Source organism: Cydia amplana, chromosome 3, assembly GCF_948474715.1.
Source record: "Cydia amplana chromosome 3, ilCydAmpl1.1, whole genome shotgun sequence".
NCBI classification, from domain to species: domain Eukaryota; kingdom Metazoa; phylum Arthropoda; class Insecta; order Lepidoptera; family Tortricidae; genus Cydia; species Cydia amplana.
Genome location: NC_086071.1, coordinates 22674 through 49149, shown reverse-complemented (window position 1 = coordinate 49149; position 26476 = coordinate 22674). Strand labels below are relative to the sequence as shown.

Here is a 26476-nt window from a genome sequence, read left to right as displayed (position 1 = left end):
ATGCCTAGCGCAGTAAACGGGCATGCTGACTCGGAGGTGGTGCTGACGGGGCTGTCGGGCCGCCTGCCCGAGTCGGGCAACATCGACGAGTTCGCGCGGAACTTGTTCGAGGGAGTAGACATGGTTACTGACGACGACCGACGCTGGACACCGGGTGAGTCTTCTAAACTTAATTAAGACAAGTTCTACAAAGCGCTTACAAAGTTCCGAAAGTCAGTTCCTATAGGTAAATACAATTTCTAAACAACCCTCAGTGGACTCAGGTCCCCAGGCAACAACACCCGCCCGAAGAGAGTATTCTCTATTATTGCCCTGTCTACTTTCCCAGAAAGGTAAAGCACACACAGTCTATCATAATAATTATATGTACTACTATTATTCATGTGATAAGATATTAATTTATTCCAAATCGAAATGTAAACCTTGCGACCTTTGGATTTTCTGATAAATATGTACTATCTAACGATCGATATTATCTCCCTTCTGTTCTCTGACAACTCTTTTTCTTATCTTTAAGGTTCACGCAATAAATTTGAAGGCTAAACTAGTTTTTCATTCTCACGGTTCTTATAATATGTGTATGTGTTGGGGTGGACGATTTACAGGCCAATTGGACCATGCACTGACATTGTGTGGAGGAGGCTCTCTACTTGTGCTACTATGTAATTCTACTGTACTGATGTAATTCAAACTTCAACATTAATGCAGCAAATCGTCAACATTAAATTGACATAAGTACAAGCAAAAAAATGCATCAGCAGTTATAAAATACAACCAACTGCAACTACCGATTCAAACTAAAGGGGCCCACTAATTAACAGTCCGCCGGACGGTGTCGGCCTGTCAGAACAAAAAGTTAACAGTTCCAAACAACTGACAGGCCGATACCGTCCGGCGGACTGTTAATCAGTGCCCACCCTTAACATATTACAATTACTTAGAGATGTATAAAGGTTTCTTTAATATCGAATTAAATAAAAAAAGCGGCCAAGTGCGAGTCGGACTTGCCCATGAAGGGTTCCGTATTTAGGCGATTTATGACGTATAAAAAAAAAACTACTTACTAGATCTCGTTCAAACCAATTTTCGGTGGAAGTTTACATGGTAATGTACATCATATATTTTTTTTAGTTTTATCATACTCTTATTTTAGAAGTTACAGGGGGGGGACACATTTTACCACTTTGGAAGTGTCCCTCGCGCAAACTATTCAGTTTAGAAAAGAATGATATTAGAAACCTCAATATCATTTTTGAAGACCTATCCATAGATACCCCACACGTATGGGTTTGATGAAATAATTTTTTTGAGTTTCAGTTCGAAGTATGGGGAACCCCAAAAATTTATTGTTTTTTTTTCTATTTTTGTGTGAAAATCTTAATGCGGTTCACAAAATACATCTACTTACCAAGTTTCAACAGTATAGTTCTTATAGTTTCGGAGAAAAGTGGCTGTGACATACGGACGGACAGACAGACGGACAGACGGACAGACGGACAGACGGACAGACGGACAGACGGACAGACAGACAGACATGACGAATCTATAAGGGTTCCGTTTTTTGCCATTTGGCTACGGAACCCTAAAAAGATATATACAGTGGTATTACTAAAAGAAATTAATTAACTAGCTTAAATCTAAAATAGGCGCTTGAGGCATTGTACCAACACCAACCAAGGATGCTGGCGACATTTCCTCGCTGTATCGCAATGCTGATACGTTGTGCGAGGTAGCCGCCAGCATCTCTTGTTTGTAAATAAATGATTTAAAAAAAACTATGATAATAATATTAAAAAAAAACACAGATAGAGATACCAACATAAAAAAAAATTAAAACTTATTTAGAAGTGTAAATTTCTCTAAGTGTCAGAACTATAATATTTTATAGTTTATTAAATTATCATTAGGGTCTCCAAGAGTCAAAATCCTGTATAATTAACACATTCATAATATACAGGATGTTTCCTGTAACGGGAGCAATAAATTAAACCAAAGGCTGTACTCCTCACTCAAACTGACCAACATTTGTTCAGCAACTTTTAAAAATTATGAATTCTTTAGACTTCCTCTTTTTCATACAAAATAAATATTGCCTTCAATGTACGCTCACATCAGTGTGTTTGACCGTCAAACTTTGACGTTGCTTGTCACGCTTTAAACATAACAAAATTTGCAATACATTGCGTAAAAGAATAAACTTTAAAGTGTAATAAAAATCAAAACATGAGTGTTAGACTCTTCCTCAATAAAAGACAGTTGTACTGGTAATCCACAATTCACATTTATTTTCCTTTTTTCCCGACCACTTTCACATTCTTCAACGCCTCGAACTAACTGACCGCCTTCTACCCGTTTTCTCTATTTTTTTATTTCCAACTCCCAAACTACCTTCATTAAAAATATTGTCAGTATTACCAAGTACAAAAATGTTAAAAAATTATAAAAATTGCAATAAAAGTTAGTTTTAAATCACTCGAACCTTACATTCGACCATCCTGACGTCGTGTATGGTCCCCATACACGCGCCTGGTGGAACCTTACATTCGGTCAGTTAGTTCAGTATAACAAAACCATCTTATTATCACGTTAATTTGGTAAGTACATTTGCAATATGATATACTAAATCTAGTCTTGGGTTCCATTCACAAAATTAATAATAACGATTTCTCGTCTTACATTTGAATTTGAGTTTACTCTTTACGTTAGTATAAAATTAGTTCAAACTAATCGACATATTTAACTTGTACATGATTTATTAAACCTCGAACCAATCAATTCTCGAGGGACTTAAACTAAACCTCGAACCAATCAATTCTCGAGGGACTTATACTAAACCTCGAACCAATCAATTCTCGAGGGACTTAAACTAAACCTCGAACCAATCACTTCTCGAGGGTCTTACACTAAACCTCGAACCAATCACTTCTCGAGGGACTTAAACTAAACCTCGAACCAATCCATTCTCGAGGCTTTACCAATAAGCATTCCTTGAACCAATCAATTCTCAAGGTTTACCCACTGCCGTATCAATTTAGTGAACCAATCAATTCTAGCATTTTCATCGTCAAGGTACAAACCATTCTGTTCTCGCCCTTGACCTGGAACAACAGAGAAATCTCCAAGTACATAATTGTATAAAATATATTAATCTGACATTTCATTCGCGTCTTCATTACAATTAAGATCATCAGCGACATCATCGTCTTCATTTAATTCTAATGCAGGTAAATGTATCCACGGCCGCATTCTATCAGTGGCTACGGTGGTTTTGCGTCTATTCTTCATTCCCTCAAAGCCGGGAATCGGGGCAACTTTATACCGGTCATTTCCTAAAGATTTAACTACTTTGTAAGGGCCCTCAAAAGAAGGTAGTAACTTAGAGCTATTTCTTTTATTTTGAAAAGCAGTCTTAGTAATTTTAACTAGATCTCCGATATCGTAAATAGGAGCAGGCCGTCTACCCTTATCGTAACGTTGTTTTTGCTTGGCCTGTTCCGAGTCAATTCTAGCCTTTACTTGGTCCCTTATCGTATCTACATCAAGGTCTTGGCGCACTACATCAGCTAGCTCATTAAGTATCGGTGTAGCTTCACTTAACATTGCCGTACCAAACATTATCTCCGACGGTGCTCTACCCGTCGTTTTCTGAACAGAGTTATTCAAACCCCATTGAATCTTTCCCAATTTGGTATCCCAATCTTTTTCATTATGACTGAGGTTAGATGCAGTTAACGAGTCCAATATGGTACGGTTATAGCGCTCTACTTGTCCATTCGCCCTTGGACTCGCTACTGCATTTAACACGTGTTTGATACCCCTATCCTGACAGAACTTGCGGAAGGCATGGGATGTAAAGCTACTACCACGGTCACTAATTAATCGATCCGGTGCCCTAAAGGTATCAAATATCGTATCTAAAACTTTAATCACATTTTGTGTTTTTGTGTTGCGAACGGATTTGATGAAAACGAATTTGGTGAAAGAATCGACCACAACTAAAATGTGGGTGTGCCCCTGCTTTGATTTAACGAAAGGCCCGAGGTGGTCGATGTGTAGGGTATGGAATGGCTTTGCCACTTTTTCAATAGGGTGTAAGAGCCCTTCGCGATTGCTGTGATTATGTTTTGCGTAAGCGCATTCAATACACGCATTTACATATTTTCGAACGAATCGGGACATTTTTGAAAACCAATAAGTCTTCTTGATCCTTTCTAGAGTTTTCTCGTAACCAATATGTCCCATCTCATCGTGATTTAACCTACACAACTGCCACCTCGCGCCCTTCGGGACAACCCATCGTAAATCATCTTTGTCTCCCTCAATACACCTAAAGAGCCTATTATCTTTGATTACATAGTTATCTTTGATGTATTCGAGTCCCTTTTCATCAAGCCCGCTACATAGAATACCTCGGATCCTGTGTAACTCACTATCTCCTAGCTGCAGAGTAAGCAACCAGTCTTCATCACTTATGGCCATCACCGCTGGGTATGGATCAATGTTCTCCGTTTCACTATCAATGATAGGATTTCTTGACAGCGCGTCCACGTGGGACATTTTAACTCCAGCTCGATACTCTATTGAGCAGTTAAACTCCTGGAAAGCCAACCACCATCTGGCGTTGACTATTCAACTCGATAGTCATTGCGGCAGAGTCTGTGCAACCTAAACCCGACAGGTTATATGCAAAACAATGTTTGTACTTTTCGAGCAAATCCATTAATTTAAGTTTATCTGCTTCTGACACCGTTTCGCCTACACTAATCTGGTTAACATCCATCGGATCAGCTATTAAGCATGTAGGATTAGAACTTGACTTACCATTTGGTGAGAGCACCTCAGTTGAATGCGTTACTATTCGATTAACTAATTCTACCCTTTCTCCGCGGGAAAACACTGCATTTTTCTGTAATAAGCACGGGACTGTTAAAGGTGTAATTACGACATTTAAGTTACCATCTTTAACGGAGTAAACTCCTCCACTTACGACAAACTGTTGATTTGGTTTTCCTATGAGTTTGGTGCTTAAGAATATATTTCCTGTAAATTTGGGCTCAGAAACGGCCTTCACATTAGCTATACCGTGTAAAATACTGTGATCCTTTATGCTAACCCTAACACAATGTTCGTCCTCGGAGTCCGGGTCATGGCTAGGTATTTCGACGCCAATGTTATAAAACAGTAACCTAGTCGAGTCCTTAACAACAAGAATATGCGGTTGTTCAGTGAACGATTGACCAACCAATATAGGCCTATTCAATAGGTGATCTTTTACAACTTTACATTTAACGGTTGCATCTACTCTGTCGATAGACAATTTTAAAAGGACGGATCCTAATGCCTCTACCAGACCATCCCCGAAACCTGTCAATACAGCTGATTTTCCATCGTGAGTAACATTTAATAGCGGGAGAGTAGATTCTCTCAATACCGTCACCTCACTGCCAAAATCTACAAATGCATCCATTGGTAAGCCATTGACAGTTATATTCTTGAAATATTTTTCGTTTGGCTTTTCATTTGAAACACACATTACAGTCTTCGCCTTGTCTGAATTTGTAGATTTTTCCTTCAAGTAACAATTTTCGACTAAGTGTCCTACTTTATTACATTGATTACACTTGAGCAAGGGTTTCGGGCATTGTAAGTAAGGGTGCCCCTTTTCTTTACAGTTAAAACAATATATGCCATTAGTGCTCGAGCTGGGAGTGGATTTGGTAGGTGGCCTATTTGTTTTGTTGCTATCGACTGAACCAGGTGCACCATTAGCAGCTTTATTTTTAAAAGGTGCATATTGAGGCAAATATGTTTCTTTATTGCTCATTAGAAACTGTAATAGAGCCTCCGGTTCAGTACACCTGAGCGCCAAAGCACTAGACTTAGTAGTTTTATCCGTAATTCCGTGAATTAGGCATTCAGCTGCCCGTTTTCCTTTAATATCGCAATTATTTAAAAGAGCAAGTTTTTCATAAAAATAGACCTCGATTGGCTCGTTAAATCGACTACGTCGTCTAAGCATCTCCTCCAGGGACTGACCATAGTTCTGGTCGCAAGGAAATGAGGCAGTAAGTTTTTCTTGCCACTCTGGCCAAGTGAACAAAATAGAGCTCTGGCTCTCATACCAGGTCTTGGCCAGGCCCCGGAGTTTTTGCATCGCAAAATGAACGGTGGTTTTTTCGTCCCAGTTGTAAACAGAGGCACATTCGTTAACTTTCCGTAGCCAAACGTCAATACGTTGGCTTTTCGCGGAAGGATCAAACTCCGGTACGATATTTTTATAATCCAAACCTTTAATATTCATTTGTGTACTCTGATTTACAGCCTGCGACGATTGACCACTCTTCAGTGACTGAATAATGCCTACAATATCTTTACTAGAAAATACAGGACTATGTGACCTTATCTCTCGACGCCGACGCTCCTCGCTCGGGTGACGATCCCGCTGTCGATACGGCTCTGGTTGCTGAGTGCGTCGGTCACGGCTGGGCTCACTGATGCGACTCGGACGCTCGTTCCTAGCAGTGCTAGGACGTCGGCTTCGCCGCTCGATCCTATCTCTGCTAGGATGTCGACTCCGGCGCTCGGCTGGCTCAGTGCTGCGAGGCCGGCTGCGGCGTAAGCTCCCCTCAAAGCTGGAGCGACGGCTGGTGCGTTCGCTGCGTCTCCTACGGTCTTCATCGCGCTCTCGTAACAGGTCTCGTTCCAACCGACGTACGCGTTCGCGTTCGATGTCCAGTTCTCTTTCCCGATCTTGTAAGCGACGGCGGCAAGAACTCCTGCTGCGCCTGCTCACGCGACTACGACTGCGCCTGTTCGCGTGCGTCCGGCTTCGGGAGCGTCTGTCTACCGTCTCATTGTGCTCATGCCGCAATGGAGTCAATAGCCTGCGATTGCCTCCATTGCGGTCATTTTCAGCCGCATCATCCATTTTCTGGAACTTGGAAACATAAAAGCATGAGCCACGTTTAAATATAATATGTCCCTGCCTGTTTTATGCAACCATTTAACCACTAGATACTAAAATATTATTATCTGTAATTCAAAACTGAATACATCAAACACAAAATATGTTACGGTACTCGTACCGTTGGCCGAATAAGCCTTAAGATTGAATAAGTATAAACAAAATCTATTTATAGTTATTTACACTTGCGACGTTACAATACGTGGTTGTATTTCACCGACTTTATTTGAATTTCTATGCTTTCACGTCGTAAACCTTAAAGCGTCGTAACTAAAACAACAACGTTGTACGCATTCGTACTCGTAATACTTGTAGTTATATGTAATATAATATAATAATCGGAAATACAACTTTTTCCTTGTGTCTACGTGCACTCATGATGTTCTAGACTTTCACTTTATCATTATTTGAGTATCAGGTGTAAACTTACGTTCGTTAACGCTGGTTCATCCCACTTCTGACTTGTTAGACTCTTCCTCAATAAAAGACAGTTGTACTGGTAATCCACAATTCACATTTATTTTCCTTTTTTCCCGACCACTTTCACATTCTTCAACGCCTCGAACTAACTGACCGCCTTCTACCCGTTTTCTCTATTTTTTTATTTCCAACTCCCAAACTACCTTCATTAAAAATATTGTCAGTATTACCAAGTACAAAAATGTTAAAAAATTATAAAAATTGCAATAAAAGTTAGTTTTAAATCACTCGAACCTTACATGAGTTATTTTCAAAAGTTGCTGAACAAATGTTGGTCAGTTTGAGGAGTACAGCTACAGCCTACAGTTTAATTTATTGTTCCTGTTACAGGAAGCACCCTGTATAGAGAAAATAAAACATACGAGAACCGAATGAGGCTAGCTCACTGTAATTATACTCAAAAATAAAGCTACTCAATACTCGTAACGTGTTAGCTTAAGGGTCAAACAGATTACTGTGTTATCGTCTTTCCTGTAGACATACACAAGAGTTAAGGGCTATAAAGGTTAATTTTCTTATTTAACCCTTATCCACGTGAAAAGGTCCTCCTTTTATTTAGAGAACTATGATAAAATCATTACTTACATGCCCACAAGCTGTTAACTATTGCCCACAGGAGAGAAAAATGTACAGTTAGCGCTAACACACTAGTTTTCTCTCCTGTGGGCAATAGTTAACAGTTTGTGGGCATGTAAGTAATGATTTTATCATAGTTCTCTAAAAAAAAGGAGGACCTTTTCACGTGGATAAGGGGGTTAAATAAGAAAATTAACCTTTATAGCCCTTAACTCTTGTGTATGTCTACAGGAAAGACGATAACATTTAATTTCTACTACCTGAAGGTTGTCTGGAAGAGATCGCTTTTTAGCGATAAGACCGCCTGTTGTTGCTTAGTTTTATGTTAATTTTCTGTATTTAATCATGTTTTCATTGTGCACAATAAAGAATATTATTATTATTATTCTTGGTATTTCTTTATTTTTCTCTCCAATCGGAGGAAGTTTTGTTTCCATATTCACGGGCTTTTGGCCAAACGAATATTGAAATGTATTTTCGACTCTATTGTTCTTATTATTATTATAACACAGTAATCTGTTTGACCGTTAAACAGACCAGTCTCCACAAACAGCACCCGTTTACGAGTATGACGCGTATCTCAGCCATCGCCTCCCTCAACCTTCATTCGGGAAAATGGCGACCCGAATCAACGACGACGCCACCGTAAGCAAAGACTTTTTAAGCGAGCATGACATGTTCAATGTTCATGCTACCGGCCTATATTAGGTAATATTAAATCCCATCAAAAACATTACATGTAAAAAGGTGCAAGTCTCGCAACGCTTCTACTACAAAAAAGTTTTGAGATGTAATGTGAAACCAAGTCGGTTACCTATTTTAATCAGTGCCATGGGGTGTTAAAACTGTATGTATATGATAATGTGGTGCCTAAAGGAAAGATCTGCGGTAAAGTGCACCCCCAAATCTCGCACTTCCGTCAAACGCTCCATCGGCGCCCCTTCTACCAGGTATTGATGATGTATCGGGCTGTAGGACCTGCTGAAGGACATCGACGAGCATTTAGACACATTAAAGTGCAATTTATTGTCGTGACTCCATTGAACCACTCGATCAATGTCATTCTGCAATTCGACGCAGTCCGACACATCCTCGATTTGACGCACAAGTTTCAGGTCATCGGCAAAGAGCAAACATTCCGCGTTTTCTACCACACTAGGCAGATCATTAATCATTAGTACAAAGTGTAACGGACCCAGATTACTTCCTTGACTGACCCCGGACCTAGTATAGTACAGCTTTGACCTGTTACCGGCGCAGTCCACGTACTGGCTCCTATATTATAGTAAGTTGCATGATATCCTTTAATTTTAAATTTTTCAATTGATATTCGCACGCCAGAAAAGGCGTAATATGTCAGAGAACAATTTTGTACCTACTTAAGACCATATATTATTACTGCGAATCAACGGCGAATAAACCATTTCTATTTCTATTTGTAAAAACGAATATTAAATTAAATTCCAATATCATTCTAACATCGGGTTGATGTCAGTGCACGTCCGAATTAGCCTGTTAGGTACATAGACAAAATGTCAAACCAAATTACATTCCAGGAATGAATGGATTACCGTTACGGATGGGCAAGTTAAAAAACCTAACCCACTTCGACGCAGCGTACTTCAATCTATTTGAAAAACAAGCAGATGTAATGGACCCGGCAATGCGGCTGCTATTAGAAGTCACTCATGAGACCATGGTCGACGCCGGCTACAATCCCACCGAGCTGCGAGGCACCAGAACTGGTGTTTATGTAGGCATGGGAAGCTTTGATACTTATGTCGCCTGGGGAAAACTGTACAACAAATGCAACGGCTACACTATGACTGGCGGCATCGGCTGTATGTTCCCCAACCGCGTGTCATATTCCTTCGACCTGAAAGGCCCGTCGCTCCCTATAGATACCGCTTGTGCAAGCTCTACTTACGCATTGGCACAGGCCTTGAACGATATTAAAGAAGGTCGTTGTGATGCTGCTATAGTCGCTGGTGTGAACGTCTGCCTTGATCCGTCAATGTCGCAAAACTTTTTAAGTCTGAATATGCTGGCGAAAGACGGTCGTTGTGCGGCTTTTGATGAAAGTGGCCAAGGTTATGTACGCTCCGAGGCAGTCGTAGCTGTGTTCCTCCAGCGCAGAAGTGTGGCGAGGCGTGTGTACTGCACAGTGCATGCAGCGAGAGTTAACAATGATGGCCACAAGCCGCAAGGCATTACTTATCCGTCTGGTGAGATGCAGGGACGGCTAACGCAGGAAACCTACGATGAAACTGGCTTGAGCCCGCAAGATCTCGCCTATTTTGAAGCACACGGGACCGGCACTAAAGTGAGTATTATTGTATGTCTTTATTGTCCACATTAATTAAAATAAATAAAATAAACTAACCTATACTAACTAAATTAACCCAACAGCACTTCTATAGTCCATATGTGCATGGCGTTCCATTTTATACCATTAACTAAACAATCGAAACTATCAATAACCGTATTTCAAATGCAGTTCCAGCTCCAGTAGAGCTTAAAATTAAAATTATTGTTCACTATTTGGTGAAGATGTTTTTTTTTTAAATATTAGTTTATTATAACTCGTACATTTCTTGTCTAAATACGAAAGTAGATGAAGTGGAACTGCTGAAGACTATAAGTTGATGGCATACTGTTTCATGAAGTCTGTTTTGCAAAGATTAAACAAAAATTATGTTTCAGGCAGGTGACCCACAAGAGTTGAACGAAATAGTGGAGCGATTCTGCAAGGGCCGAGAAGCCCCGCTGCTAATGGGTTCAGTGAAATCCAACATGGGACACGCGGAATGGGCCTCCGGTCTCTGTTCCATCGCTAAAGTGGTGTTGGCCATGGAGCGAGGAGTGATCCCTGGAAACCTGCATTTTGAGACCCCCAATACTGACATCCCGGCACTCAGCGATGGGCGGATACAGGTAGTTTAGGTATATTAAAGGCACAAATAATAAAAGCACAGATTAAAAAACAAAGCTCAAAGGCTAACTGGAAGAGATCCCTCAAAGGGATAAGTTCGCCTTTGTACTTCTTACTAATTTTTTTAATATGTCTTTTTGTACAATAAAGAGTTTACTACTACTACTAGATTACCTACATAAAATTCACGTGTCAAAATGAAAGGACATGCGTAAATAAATAGAGTCTGTGCGGAAAGAGAAGAGTCGTGGAATGTATGGGGCCCAATACATATATACGTAGAGACAATATATGCAGAGACGTAGGTACACAAAACTGAGTTAATTTATTTACCTACTCTAGCCATAAATTCTGCAACTACGTTATTATAGTGCATAATTAAAAGTAGGTAATTGAATTAAATAATATTAATAAACCCACTAGACAGTTTCTTTCTTTTACTCCCATACAAAGAGACAGCGTTATCAGCATTTTAATGTATGTTGCTTTCAGGTGGTTGACAAGAACACGCCATGGCAGGGTGGAGTGGTGTCAATGAATTCCTTCGGCTTCGGCGGCGCCAACGCCCACGTGATCCTCGAAGGGGGGCGTGGGGAGCGAGCTCCACCCGCCCAGTACGCTGCCCCTCGCCTTATCCTCGCTTCAGGCCGCACAGACGAAGCTGTTGAGAAACTTCTCAAACTCGCAGCCGAGAACCCTCGAGATGGGGAGTTACATGCTTTGATAGACGCTGTTCACGCTCACCCGATCCATAACCATCCGCGGCGTGGTTACGCCATCCTGAGGGCGAATGCTGCGCCTATAATAGATGTGATGGATAGTGAGAGCGATCGTCGCCCAATCTGGTATGCGTTTAGTGGAATGGGCTCGCAATGGGCGGGAATGGCGCGTGAGCTACTCCGTTTACCAGTATTCGCTTCAAGCATCGAGCGTTCAGCGGTAGCTCTCAAACCATACATGGATCTTAAGCATGTCATATCGGAGGCGACGCCTGAAGAGTTTGGAAATTTAATAAACTGTGCAGTATCTATTACAGCCGTCCAGGTGGCGCTGGTAGATGTGTTGAGGGAGCTCGGAGTGCACCCGGATGGCATCATTGGACATTCTCTTGGAGAAACCGGTCAGTTGCAAAAGAATAATGTTTTTTTGACACTGTATCTTGACTTGACTATCCGGAAGGGCTACGATTTTAACCAGTCGAAATATGGTTATAAATACATAACATGTATTAGGTATAGATTTAAATAATACATGAAGGTACAAATGAAACAATATTTACATAAAACCTAAAAATAACAACTAAAACTAAATATAAAATATCTCTCCAAAGCTGCCCGCTTCTGGAATGGAACCTAGAATGCTGGCGGCGTTGCCCCTTTGAACCGCCAGACTTAAACTTTGAGCCAAGAAGGAGCCCGCCCTGTGGTCGCCCGAGACACCTATTAGTCTGACCGACACTTCCTTTATTAACTGTTTGGTGTCGGTCGACCATGGGCCCAGCGTTTCAATGGCGAGCGCCGCAAAATCGTATCGTATTAGGTATATATTTCTGTCATTCGTTCGCGCATTCAAGGTACGCGTGTAATTTAGTGAAACTTTGAAGGGGAGCTTTTTTCGAGTAAAACCGTAGTCGGATTGAAGCTTAAACTTTTGCATGAATTATAATGAACTAGCGACCCGCCCCGGCTTCGCACGGGGTAACAAATTATACATAACCTTGAATCCTTCCTCTTGAATCACTATATCTATCAAAAAAAACCGCATCAAAATCCGTTGCGTAGTTTTAAAGATCCAAGCATACATACAGACAGACAGACAGACAGCGAGAAGCGACTTTGTTTTATACTATGTAGTGATGACATTCCAACACTCAACTTTAACACTTTCATTGCTAGCGACCTGCCAGGTGATGGGTTCTCTGTTTGTTGGCGCTTTTCGCTAACAAAGACTCTGGCTCAGTCTGCAGCATGTAGCTCGCGCTGGCAGTCAATGCGTTAAATGTAGACCCTGACTAAGACTTAGACTTAATTTTGACTTTTGGTATCACGTTTTGATTTTAATTTTGACCTGTCTTTTGGGTTTTGAATTTTATTTTTCACTTTCAATTTGACCTTTTAATATTAATACTTTGACTTTTGACATTTTACCTTGTCTACCTATGCCTTGTCTCCGCGTCACATTGATTCGGTTAAATTGTGATTTTTGAAAAACAAATTATAGCCAGCCTTTTATGAATGTAGTATGAAACCTTTGGGTATGATGCTTTACGCACACTAGCGTCCCAAACCCTACCCCTGCCGCAACCCCCCCTTTTAGTATGAAATATGTCCCGGTTGACGTTTTTTTTAATTTTTGAGAAAAGTATTAGAGTTAAGAAAAAAGTGTGAAGGTAAGAAATAATCGTTATTAAATTTTAAACAAAAAAGGTTACTTAATATGCTATTTTTTGGTAAGACTCACTATATTCATGTATTAACCCGTGGAGCGCCCTAACAAGACACGTGTGCTAGTAACTAGTATAGGAGTTCCATACTACTGTAATTCTGGGGCGCTCCAGGGGTTAACTTGTTGAAATTCAATGTAACGTAGTACTGACAGAAATCCTATGGGGAGAACCAGCTTGTTCAACGGTTAAAATTTGTTGAAGTTCATCTAGCTATAATATGAATATGGTACATCAGATCAAAAAAATGAATATAACCTTTTTTGTCAAGAATTTAATAAGAATTATTTCTTTCATTGACACTTTTTGCCTATATTATATACTTTCGCCAAAAATAAAAATAAACTGACAACCGGGACATATTTCATACTAAAAGGGGGGGTTGCGGCAGGGGTAGGGTTTGGGACGCTAGTGATGTGCGTAAAGCACCATACCCACACGTATCATATTACATTCATAAAAGGCTGGCTATAATTTGTTTTTCAAAAATCACAATTTAACCGAATGATTGTGCAAATGTGTATTCCAAAAAGTCCGTTCTCATGTATATTTGTTTAGGTTGCGGCTACGCCGACGGAACTTTAACGGTGGAGCAAACAGTACTGTCCGCGTACTGGCGCGCGCGCTGTGCGTTAGAAGCAAAGCTACCGATTGGTGCGATGGCTGCCATCGGTCTGTCTTGGGAAGAGACCGCGAAGCGATGCCCCGAGGACATTGACCTTGCGTGTCACAACGGTCCTGAAAGCGTTACGGTAAGAAACCATGCTACTTATGCGACGCTGCAAAAACATAATTAAGGCGATCCCTGCAAGAAAAAAGCAAAATAAATAAAATAATAAATTAATGTTAATTATTTTAAAGTTACTGATAACTTTGTTTTCCGCTTACTGCTCCTACACTAGCTACTTTAGATTAGGAATTAGTTTATTAAGTTAGGGCACTCAAGGTCTATTAACACATCGCTTATTATTAGTATTACATTATTTTTGTACTGTTTGTTGCTTAAATAAATAAATAAGAAGGTCATAGCTCAGATAACGGTCCGGGCCAGAGAAAAAGGTGAGAAACTATACTAGTGCAAGATCATCCCGAAAACGTTAAGGTAAGAATAATACGACGATTCGGCAACGCCATATTAAAAATACTTGCGCGTGTGTTGAGCTTTTCAAATTAGGTATGTGAGCTACACTGACGTAATGTTGTGAATCCATAGTTCGATGCATGTCATGTTATTGATAGAACGTTTTTTTACAGATCTCGGGACCAAAAGCGGCCGTGGAGAAATTCGTAAAGCAGCTCGCAGCAGACGGCGTATTCGTACGAGTGGTAGACTCTTCCGACATGGCCTTCCACAGCAGAAGCATCGCTAGTGCCACTCCGCTGCTAAGGAAACGTTTGCAGGAGATCATACCTCAGCCCAAGCCAAGGAGCCCACGTTGGCTGTCTTCGTCTATACCGCAGGACAAGTGGGGATCCGATTTGGGTAAGTGGAAACGTTTGATTTTCCTCTAAAATTGACATGTTTCAGCGTTTTCCATGATCTTGGCGGCGGCCATTTTTTCATCTTCGGTCCCTAACATATTAAGTATCCAATTTTCTATATAATTAGTATGGCAACTTGGGTACTTAAGTTGGGGCACCGACCGTACCTTTCGGATCCTCAGACAGGAGACAACTCGTATTACACGCATTTAGGTCCAAATGAAGATAATTTAAGTATTAAAATAATTTCCAGCTTGCTGGGAATTAATTCTTCGAAAAAATCGAATTTTATTGGCCTATAGGTAGACCCATTAAAATATGTAAGTATGTCCAAAACGCGAAAGTTTTAAGTAATAAGTAATGTTATGTAACTTTAAACACAAGATAATGAAGAATCTAAAACTTGACGAAGAAACTAAAAGTGGAAAAATTCACTGTGGGCGAGACTCGAACTCGCGACTCTGGATTGCTCTGAAGCGTCCATAGGCTACGGGACTTAACAGGCGGGTCGTATGCTTGTTTGCCACAGACGCGGTATACAAACACTTTTTATTTATTTTTAAGTTTTGTGGTATCATTTGCAGACGTTAGGTACTGCTTATAAAACGAATGTTGTATCTGAAACTGTTGTTGCAGCTCGCTTCAGCGGCACAGAGTACTACTTGAACAACCAGGTGTCCCCCGTCCGCTTCGCCAGCGTCCTGGAGCTGGTCCCCCCGCACGCGATAGTGGTCGAGGTGGCGCCACACGCACTGCTGCAGGCAGTTCTAAAACGCGCGATGCCTGACGCGATACACGTGCCGCTTGTGAGGAAGGACGCTCCTGATGCGCTGGTGCACCTGCTGGCTGCTGTGGGGAAGATGTACGCCGCGGGCGCGCAACCTCAGGTAAGTTGCAACAGAGCCGGACCAAGCTCTGCGCACCAAGCTATGAACCGCGAGCGATAGATTTCAGACCATAAAATAACTGACTCCTCTGATAGTATGCCCATATTTTTTCCCGATATCAATAGTTACTTTTTAAAAACCGGCCAAGTGCGAGTAGGACTCGTGTTCCAAGGATTCCGTACATTAAGTCCAAACTCACGCTTGACTGCACATTTCTAAGTTTTCCTGTCATCTATAGGTAAAGAACTATTTTGTGTATTTTTAGAGATAAAGGAGGGAGGGGGAATGGTCGGACAGACAGATGCACGAGTGATCCTATACGGAACCCTAAAAATCTGTTAAAAATTATTTATCATTAAATTCTCTGAGGCTCTACAAGTTACATACCGGATTTATCGAGGAAATACTTATTGGTAATTGAATTATCTTGTAGTAGTAAATTATCGGAACTACGTTCGTTCTTCTCAGGCAATGACTCGTGAAACTCGTGAAGAGTCATCAAATCTAGGAATCTAAATTAAAACCTATACCTAGCATTCGATTTGGTAACATATTAATGAAAAATCGGTTATAATACAATATTATGATGTGATGAGCTCATCATAAAATTACATGATATTACATTGCATGGATCAAGCTCCAAAAATGGACACCAAAAGACGATATAAAACAACGCAACTTCGGACAGTTTGGGTTCAGTTGGTAAAATATTTTAATTAAAACTAGTAAAGTACCCACAATCGATGATAAAAATATCAAAAATAAATAGACAAACATTTCCTCCCAGGTATCCCGTCTTTACCCTCCTGTATCATGGCCCGTATCTCGCGGCACACCCGGACTGGCTTCACACATCGGTTGGGAGCACTCCATCGAATGGAGCGTCGTGGACCCCACCACTGCCGCCCGTACCGGCGAGAACGTCATCGAATATGACCTGACGAAGCCCGAGGAAGAGTTCATCGCTGGACACAATATTGAAGGCAGGGTGTTGTTCCCTGCTACTGGATATCTCGTGAGTGTTATGCTACTTGTTAATAAACGGTGTGGCTTTCAGCGTGGGTCAAACGGCCAATTATAGAGGACGAACGAAGGACCTTAGCTACCGATGTGACTCAGTTCAGCGAACACTTAACTGGATTATTTCAAAAACGCTTTCAATGGTGTCTTTAAATATTTTCATTAGAAAATTCTACTACATTTTAATTAGATTCGACTGAAAAATGTTCTGCTGATTATAGTCACATTTCGATGATTCGGTGAGGCCCCGAAACCATTTATTTTCCCCTGAACATATAAAGTTCAAATCGTCCTTAAGGTCCTCTTCCATTAGCTTCCGTTTGATCGGTACTAAACGCGATACTTTAAAGATGCAACAACTTCTTTTTCTCTGCAAATGAGGTTAACGGACTATTTTTTGGTAAACAGACGCTGGTATGGCGCACAGTGGCTAAGATGAACAATCAAGACATCGAGCAGTCAGCAGTTGTTCTCGAGAACGTAAACATCCGCCGCGCGACCATCATGTCACGCGAAGCACCAGTGCGTTTCCTCGTTTCACTCCTAGATGGAACTGGAGGGTTCCAAATCAGCGAAGGCGGTGAAGTGGTAGTCACTGGAACAGCCCGACTCACCGCTAACGCGTCCGCTGAGCGCCTATCCGCCACGGCGTTAGCCGAGGCCGAAGAACGGGCAGACCAAAACTCTCTCGACTCTGAGGACATTTATAAAGAGTTACGCCTCCGTGGTTACACTTATAAAGGAATATTCCGTGGAATTAAGAGCTCTGATGCTCGCGGGCTAAAAGGCTTGCTGAATTGGGAAGGCAATTGGATATCATTTATGGATACAGCGTTACAGTTTGGTCTCATCGGAACGGATACGCGTGATTTATATTTGCCATCTCGTATAGAGAGAGTAGTTATTGACCCAACAGCGCATCGTAAAGAAGCAGCCTTGGCCACAAACGGAGTATTACCTGTTAAACGCTATCCTAGCATTGGAGTGATAGTTGCTGGTGGAATAGAATTCAAAGGTTTGATAACTACGCTGGCACCGCGTCGTATTAACATACAAGCACCGCCTAAGCTTGAGAAATACGTATTTTTACCTTTCAATGGAGTCTTTGAAGACAAAAGGCATGCGCTCACTGCAGCAATACAGTTGGTGATTGAGAACATTGGGGTGCAGCAGTTCAAGATTGCGGAAGCGGCATTGAATCGGCCAGTGGACGAACTACTATTGCTTCAAGCTGTACAAGGTAATCAAAACTTGCATGTAGAGTCTGTTCGAAAAGAGAAGAGTCGTGGAATGTATTGGGCCCCATACATTCCACGACTCTTCTCTTTCCGCACAGACTCTATTCATGTGCAATTTTATATTACATACATATATATATTTCTTTACCCAACACGGAATAATGGTGTTCCGGACATTTGAATAGCGTGCGCGGAGCTGAAGCCAACCCGTAGAGTCCCATTTAACACGTTAATTTAATTAGATATATTAATTCTATATCTCTGAAGTGGGGGTCACAATTGATTAAAGAGAAATAGTTGTCTATGCTAAATAAAATAATCTATTTAATGCGCTTTTGTAAACTGTACAGTCAGCAGTGGAAGTTGCTAAGCGGGCGAGGTGTTCAAATTAATGTTGACGCGACTTTTAAAAGAATAAGAGCGTGTCAAGGTAATTTTGAACTCCACGCCCGCTTAGTAACTTCTGCTGCTGACTGTACACAACTACTTGCAAGAGTGCCTTCAGCTAACTTTTTTACCTATAAGCTCTAACTTCCAGTAATCCGAATTTCCTACTAATCCTGCTCTGTATGTGCTCGGTGTAGTGCCGGATTGGCGAGATTGTACTGTACCTACACGTGTTCGCAGATTTCGAAGGAGAGCCAGCGGTCCGCGTGAGCGCCACTTTAGCGGCTGGCGTGGACGCCTCACGCTACAGTGCCGCTATGGATCCACTCGGAGTCAGGGTCAGCTTTTCCTCTTAATTGTGATTCTTCTCACTTGATGGTCTTATGGGAGGATCAACGTTGCAATTGCGAGCAACATGCTGAGATGAGGCCCTTTCGTGACATGCTGCTTTCTACTTGCTTTCTACTTTTCTCTCTCTTTATATGTAAATTATCTCGTTTGGGTTTAGAAATAACAATATTTCGACGGACTTTTTATTTGTCGGGATCTTTTTTAAATCACATTCATCATGTTTTTCCCTGATTTTTCAAAGACGGTTGTTTAAAGGGTTTTGCATAGTTTTTTGTGATTTTATTTATTACGATGAGATCCTGGAGAAATCGAGGGAACGTGAGTAGGTATAAGCATTAGCAAAGCAGTAACTCGACTTGTATAAGTATATGCCGTTATAAATCATTATTAACACCATAAAATGGTAGTAATTTTATTTAAAGTTATTTTATTTAAAGTTTTGTAATGTATTATTTAATGGAATAGCGAAAATAGTATCGACAGTCTATATTTCCAGGTATCTGACAGGGAAGTGACAGACGGTGGTCTAGAGAAGGAATGCCACCTAGTGCTGGGTGCCGACGTGTTGTCCCAACCTGAGGCGTTGAGCGCGTTGGCCGCCGCAAGCGTTGGATTCTTACTGCTCGAGGAACAAGTGGACTTGTATAACAAATGTGGCAGTCCGCTGGCGGACAATGGCCTGTCGCTGGTATGTTTTACAAGCTTTTATTTCATTTGCCCTGTTTATAGGTAAATTCTAGTTATCCGATAGAGAAGTGACAGAGGGCAGACTATGGCGCAGCCTGAGGTGCTGAGCGCACTAGGTGCGGCAAGCGTAAGGTTCTAGGGTTCTTACTACTGGAAACGCGAATGGAAGTGCTTGACAAGTGTGGCAGTGCGGTGGCAAGTGCAAGCTGCTGGCCTATCACTGTGCACTAGTATTTTGATCTCACTTATATTAATTTGTAGTTCATAGAATATTTAGTTCCTGATTCGCCGGATTCTTGTTTCGTCGGATTCTCGTATACCTACTCGGATTGTGACTCTTCTTCCTCGTGTTATCCCGGCATTTTGCCACGGCTCATGGGAGCCTGGGGTCCGCCTGACAACTAATCCCGAGAATTAACGTTGGCACTAGTTTTTACGAAAGCGACTGTCATCTGACCTTCCAACCCAGTGGGGAAACTAGGCCTTATTGGGATTAGGTAGTTCGGTTTCCTCACGATGTTTTCCTTCACCGAAAAGCAACTGGTAAATATCAAATAATATTTCGTACATAATAAGTTCCAAAAAAACTCATTGGTACGAGCCGAGGTTTGAACCCGTGACCTCCGGATTGAAAGTCGCACGCTCTTAAGGCTAGGCCACCAGCGTTTATTCTTGGATTGTGATGTATTAAAGTAAATCCAGCGAAACAAGAATCCGGCGAATCGGGAACTAACGATGTAATCTTGGAAGTCGCTTTTAACCTAGTAATAGCAGTACCGATTTGAAACTTTGCAAGTGTACGTAACACAGATGACGATACTATAATTTGGTACCAACGAGTTGATCCGATGAGTGAAAGAATCAATCAATCAGGCGAGGCCGCTGGTGATAATGCAGGAATCAAATTCCTTTGCGATATAAGCTTGATTAAAAATTGTTTTGTTCAAATACCTTTATGATTCTTCAGCAAATTCTTATAGGCCAATCAAATTTGGTCGAAAAATATCCTTTTGAGGAATTAATTCCCAGCACACTGGAGCAAAGCTAAAATCTTTAAATTATATGTCAGCACCAAAGAAAAAACAAATAAAAAAAAAGTAAACTTCATTCCCATGATAGCAATATCTAATATTACATAATGTCTCCTCTGTTTATTACTTAATAATAGAAAAGAAATATAAAATAAGAAATGATAAAGAATATAACACGATACTTATTTAACACGAGAAAAAAAATGGTTAATCGACTGTTTATAGCCTAACACCACACTGTGCAGTGTGCACCCACCGCACCTGCCTTTGAATATCTCACTAATACACTAGCTTCCTCCTTGTCCTCGACTCCAACTCCGGCAAGGTCACGTCTGGGTCCGGGACGCGAACAAGCTCCCGGCTGCAACTTATCAGGGGTTTTTAAAAATTATAATTTTTATTTTATTTAAGTCCATTTTTGCTTTTGTCCTTTTGCCATATGTCTTATTATAAAATACTTATTTAGGTATTTTAGCACTTGCACTTCTTGTCCACGTTTCACACAATGTAATTTTATAATTAGTCTCAACCATTCACTTTCACTTTTTGTCTTACGAATATTAGTCTTTTTACACTCAATGTTCCAATATTTTCACCAAAGTTATCGCGGCACTGGCAGGGTCGCCATGTGAGGTGGGACGTAAAGTAGAACTCGTATTCGTACTGAATATATGTTTATTCTGTCTTAAATAACAAGTACAAGACATTATATACTAAGCTATGCACGTGTGTGGGTAAGGCGTAGTACAAACACTACAGTTTTAATACTTTTATTTGGTCCTGAATGCGCGTAATCCGAGTTTACTCCATCAAATTTTGGGAGCCTTAGAAGATATTTTTTTCCTTGGATTGCCAAACTACTCGATGTAGAAGGAACCCGCCATCAATTCCAATGACACTACCACCAAGGTTAGGTGGATCAGACTCTACCAGATCCAAAGGCGTTTTCAGATTATTAACATGATTTTACAAAAAAAGAACAAAGTGGCGGCCATTGTTTTTACAATTATAGACTAACTACGAATTAATATTAAGGTACCTTTCGGATCCTCAGATATAAATTTTCATCATGATTATAACAATAACCGGTACACTAGATACTATTTGCTATCTAACCATATTTACTGATGACAGGGGACTTAAACAACCCATTCAAATTTACATGGTCGTAATAGTAAGAGTGAAAGAGACAATAATGACCAACCCCAGTCATCAATTCGGTTCGCGGATAATAGAGTAAAATACATTAAACTATATTGCCACAGGTATCACGTGCCCGAGCCGGTTCACGCGAGTACGTCCTCCTGCGGCGCGCCACGCCTGTACCTCCGACGCGAATAGTACTCGAAGCACGCGACGACGACTTCCAGTGGGTGGATCAACTGAAGGACGCCATGAAGCGCGTCCAAACCGAACACCTACGTGTTTATGTGTGGTCACGGGAGCACGGTTCCGGAGTACTTGGCTTGGGGACATGTTTGAGACGCGAGCCTGGAGGGGATAGGATACGCTTTTACTATATACCTGGAGCGCAGGACGTGTTCAACCCTGACGAGCAGGTCTACAAGGCGCAGGTGGAGAAAGATTTGACCTTCAACGTGCTGAAGGACGGCGTTTGGGGAACATTCCGTCATCTGCCGCTGGATGATGTTGCTGGTGCTCGCAAGCTGGTGAGATTTCTTTTCTATACCTCAATTATCTAGACACGCGGTAGCGTGTCAAAGCTAATTTTAAAAGAAGAGACCTAATAGCGACACAGGCCGTGTGGTATATTACACAAACCATTTTAATTTTCGAAATTAAAGTTAAATCCTGAACTTTAATAACATCCCAAGCGAACGAGAGCTTGGCACGTAGCACCCATATATGAGACAATACTTTTTGAATTCTCCGTCATTGCGTTGCTGTTCAAACTGTACTAGATCCATACTAGATCAGGTAATTCCATTCAGGATTGAGTGGTGCATTGCATGGTCGTTCTGTATGAAATACGATTGCTGTCTTTTTTTTTTATTGTAGAGTTCCGTGCATAACTTTGCTGTCGGGGCTCTTATTAGATCACTTCGGTCTTGCAAATCGGTTATTTAAGATACCAATTATTGTAATAGTATGTATGTGTGATAGTCTGTACCTTACAGGCCCACAGATCCTTAGTTGCCTGATAATACGTGATATTTGTATTTTTTAATGATGTATCAGGTGGAGCATGCATACGTAGACGCAATAACCCGGGGCGATCTCTCCTCGCTCCGCTGGATCGAGAGCGACCTGCGGCACGCAGCGTTTACGCCGCGGCGCCCGCACACAGACTTGTGCACTGTTTACTACGCGTCACTGAACTTCAAAGATGTGATGAACGCTACTGGCAAGCTGTCGGCCACGGCGACCATCGGGACGGTGGCTAAAATGGTACTTTTATTTATTTTCAATTTTATTGCACGTAACATAAGGTATAAATATTAACCCATAAATGCATATTATAGGATGCAGCCTACACAACATAAACATCAGGTAAACATCGATTTTATGCATAATTTCAATTTCAATTATTACTACTCTTAATATTTTCAATTATTACTATTTTATATTACTTCAATAGTAAAGCTAATCCATTTTTCCGAATTTTACTTAAATTTTGTTTTTATTGCCTTATTGTAAAAGAGCCATTAGAGATAGCATTCATCGGCTCACATTATTTTTTGTATATAGTTACCTACCACGCGTCCTTACTGAGCGTTTCATGATACGGTGTATGTGTGTCTATATGACTGTCCCAACTTACTTAATTAAATTTTCAGGAAAACTCTGTCCTCGGTTTGGAGTTCAGTGGCCTCTCTTCCGCTGGCAAGCGCGTGATGGGCATAGTTACTCGTGGCCTGGCGACGTCAGTAATGGCCGACACGAGCTTCATGTGGGAAGTGCCGAAACACTGGTCCCTGGAAGAAGCGGCGACCGTGCCTATAGCTTACGCGACGGCGTATTATGCGCTGGTCGTGCGTGGATACATGCGAAGGGGTGAAGCGGTGTTAATACACGCCGGAGCAGGTGGCGTAGGGCAAGCGGCTATCACTATAGCACTTAACGCTGGATGCACTGTCTTTACAACCGTGGGCGCTCCGGCAAAGCGCGCCTTTCTACGTGAGCGTTTTCCGCAACTCCTAAACGCTAATATCGGAAACTCACGTGACTGCTCTTTTGAACAACTAGTGATGCGCCAAACGCACGGCCGCGGTGTCGATCTTGTACTCAACTCGCTCGCCGGCGACCAGCTTCAAGCCTCACTCCGCTGTCTTGGAGAGCGAGGACGCTTCCTCGAAATTGGAAAAGTCGATCTGATCGCCAACTCACCTCTTGGCCTAAGCTTACTGCTTAAAAACACTTCGGTACAAGGCATCTTGCTAGATGCGTTGTTCACTTTGCCAGCTGATGATATTGAGAAAGTGGAAGTGGTACGATGCGTGGCCGAGGGAATCGCAGCCGGTGTTGTGCGTCCGCTGCCCGTCACTGTTTATGGAGAAAACCAAATCGAGCAGGCTTTCCGGTAAGATCTGTCAAGCTTCCTACTAGTATACTGGATGATTTAGATTTAGATATTTATTCTTATAATATGATGTCGCGTTCAGTATGGGTGAAATTAGGTCATACTTTGGAAGCGGTGGTAGCCGAGTGGATAGGACGTCCGACTTTCAATCCGGAGGTCGCGGGTTCAAATCCTGGCTCGTACCAATGAGTTTTCGGAACTTATGTACGAAATATCATTTGATATTTACCACTAGCTTTTCGGTGAAGGAAAACTGAGGAAAACATCGTGAGAAAACCTACATACATCTGCGAAGAAATTTAAAGGTGTATGTGAAGTCCCCAATCCGCATTGGGCTAGCGTGGGGACTATAGCCCAAGCCGTCTCGCGCATGAGAGAAGGCCTGTGCCCAGCAGTGGGACGTATATAGGCTCAAATTATTATTATTATTATATTAGGACAGAGGACTTTAAGGGCTACCATACCAATTTGACCCCTGTCTATGTTCAACGAAAATGAATGGTTTCGGAGAAATCATCACAGGCTCCATACCTACCCATTAAAACAGTTTACAGTCAAGTCAAATATAGTTTAATGTGTATTACGTTCTGGATCTGGTGGATTCTGGGATTTTATTAGAACATATTCGACGTTAGCACGTAAGTAATATTTTGTTTAATATACATGTTACAAAGTTCACGTAGAACGCAAAATCGATTATTTCTCTTATACCATTAATTTTCGCTGAACATAGAGGTCAAATCAGTAGCTGTTGCTGTTACCCGACTGCGTTTTGTGGCCAGGAATCATTAGCCTTCGTTTGAACCGTAGGTACTGAAAGAATAGAATAGAATAGAATAGAATAAAATTTATTCAGGACGCTTATACAACAACATTTTACAAAAACATGTCACAAAAACGGTCTAAAACGTCACTGAAAAGGTTTCCACTCAGCTTGATGTCAAGGTATCTTATGAATACCTTGACGCTGGTCTTCCGTGGAAACCCTTCCAAAAAAAAAAAACGAAAGTTCGTATATCTAACTAAACCTATGAGATATAATAATATATTTATATTATGTGAGATCAGACGCTAAAAATATGTATTAATATAAAATCTAATTGTAATTAGTCACATTTGTACAGCAGCATTACATTTATTAAGCTTTGGACAAACTATCACACTCGTTGAGAACAACAAAAACAATTTTTTAAAAACTTTAAACAGTACAACAATATAATATACCTACATAAAAGATGTAGTATCGGCACTTAATTTTATAACATTTTTTGCAAATTCAGGATGTGCTTTTTGTACTTAATTTTAAATGAGAGACACAGATGATGAATTGCGTATAGGTGGCGGTATATTGTGTACCACGTACCACGGTACCGTGTATATTATATTCCCTATGTCACCCCCTATTGTTTCCCTATGTCTAACGGGTAGGTACGTTTTGTCGCTCAGGTACATGGCTACGGGCAAGCACATCGGCAAGGTGCTGATTCGCCTGCGTGATGAAGAAGCAATCATTGAACAGGCGGCGCGCCTGATACCCGCCGTGCCGCGGACCTACATGCACCCTGGAAAAAGCTACGTTCTCGTCGGTCAGTGCTAATTCTGCTGATACAAGGTTCTCAAATTCTCATTTATAGGGATCTTATTTGATGGATGTTGTCTTTGTCAATAATTAGTCAAGATCTGATGATGGCTTCTTGGAGAAGTCGAGGGGACGTTGTCCGAAGGGGCACATGGAATCAAATTCGCCATATATTGGTTAAAACAAGAGTATGGCGGTATTGCGTTTCGTGGCCGAGCCGAGGCATTATTAGTACATCTCTCTAAAGACTAAGCTAAATCTGCATCGATTTGGGAGTGACGAAATGGAAGTGCTCTATAAACGTCATATTTTATATTTTTCGAGGGAACTTTGTCACAGAAAAGTCTGAGCTGGCTAAGACAGACCCCAGTAGCATTATAAACTATTTTGGTGAAATCGTTTTTTTTTGTAAAAGGTCAATCGCCCAAATGTTAATGTCGCATCTTCAGGTCATAATCATCGGCTAATGTTCTGCAGGGGGTCTCGGAGGCTTCGGTTTGGAGCTGGCCGAGTGGCTGGTCCGCCGTGGTGCTCGCACACTAGTTTTTAATTCGCGCAGCGGCGTACGCACCGGTTATCAGGCTTTATGTATCCGCAGGTAAGCTAATATACAATACAACTAAACTATTTTGAATATACGCTTACGAAAGCGAGGTGAAGACTTGCTATGAGTCGTTCCTAATGCAATATTTGTCCATTGTTGATCAAGATGGCAGTCTTTTGCCGTTTAAAGTAAAAAATTAAATGACTGTTTCGATATGATTGGTTCGATATGATGGATTTTACAATCGAGAAATTTCCTAATATTATTAAGTGTTTTCAATAAACAGTTGTAACTTGGCTAGACCCTTTGAAATCTGATCCTGCCCTAGTAGCAC

General features: G+C 41.3%; 1 protein-coding gene across 1 annotated transcript; it reads left to right on the top strand.

The window, feature by feature from the left end:
- On the top strand, nucleotides 1–26200 carry LOC134662329 (fatty acid synthase-like). The gene is made up of 16 exons (XM_063518516.1): nucleotides 1–154; nucleotides 9577–10343; nucleotides 10724–10954; nucleotides 11445–12072; nucleotides 13954–14147; nucleotides 14650–14878; nucleotides 15514–15764; nucleotides 16552–16779; nucleotides 17193–18024; nucleotides 18650–18747; nucleotides 19257–19448; nucleotides 21744–22148; nucleotides 22678–22887; nucleotides 23277–24019; nucleotides 25466–25605; nucleotides 26076–26200. The coding sequence occupies exons 1-16, from the start codon at nucleotides 1–3 to the stop codon at nucleotides 26198–26200; spliced, it is 5427 nt and encodes a 1808-aa protein (XP_063374586.1).
- The last annotated feature ends 276 nt before the right edge of the window (nucleotides 26201–26476 follow it).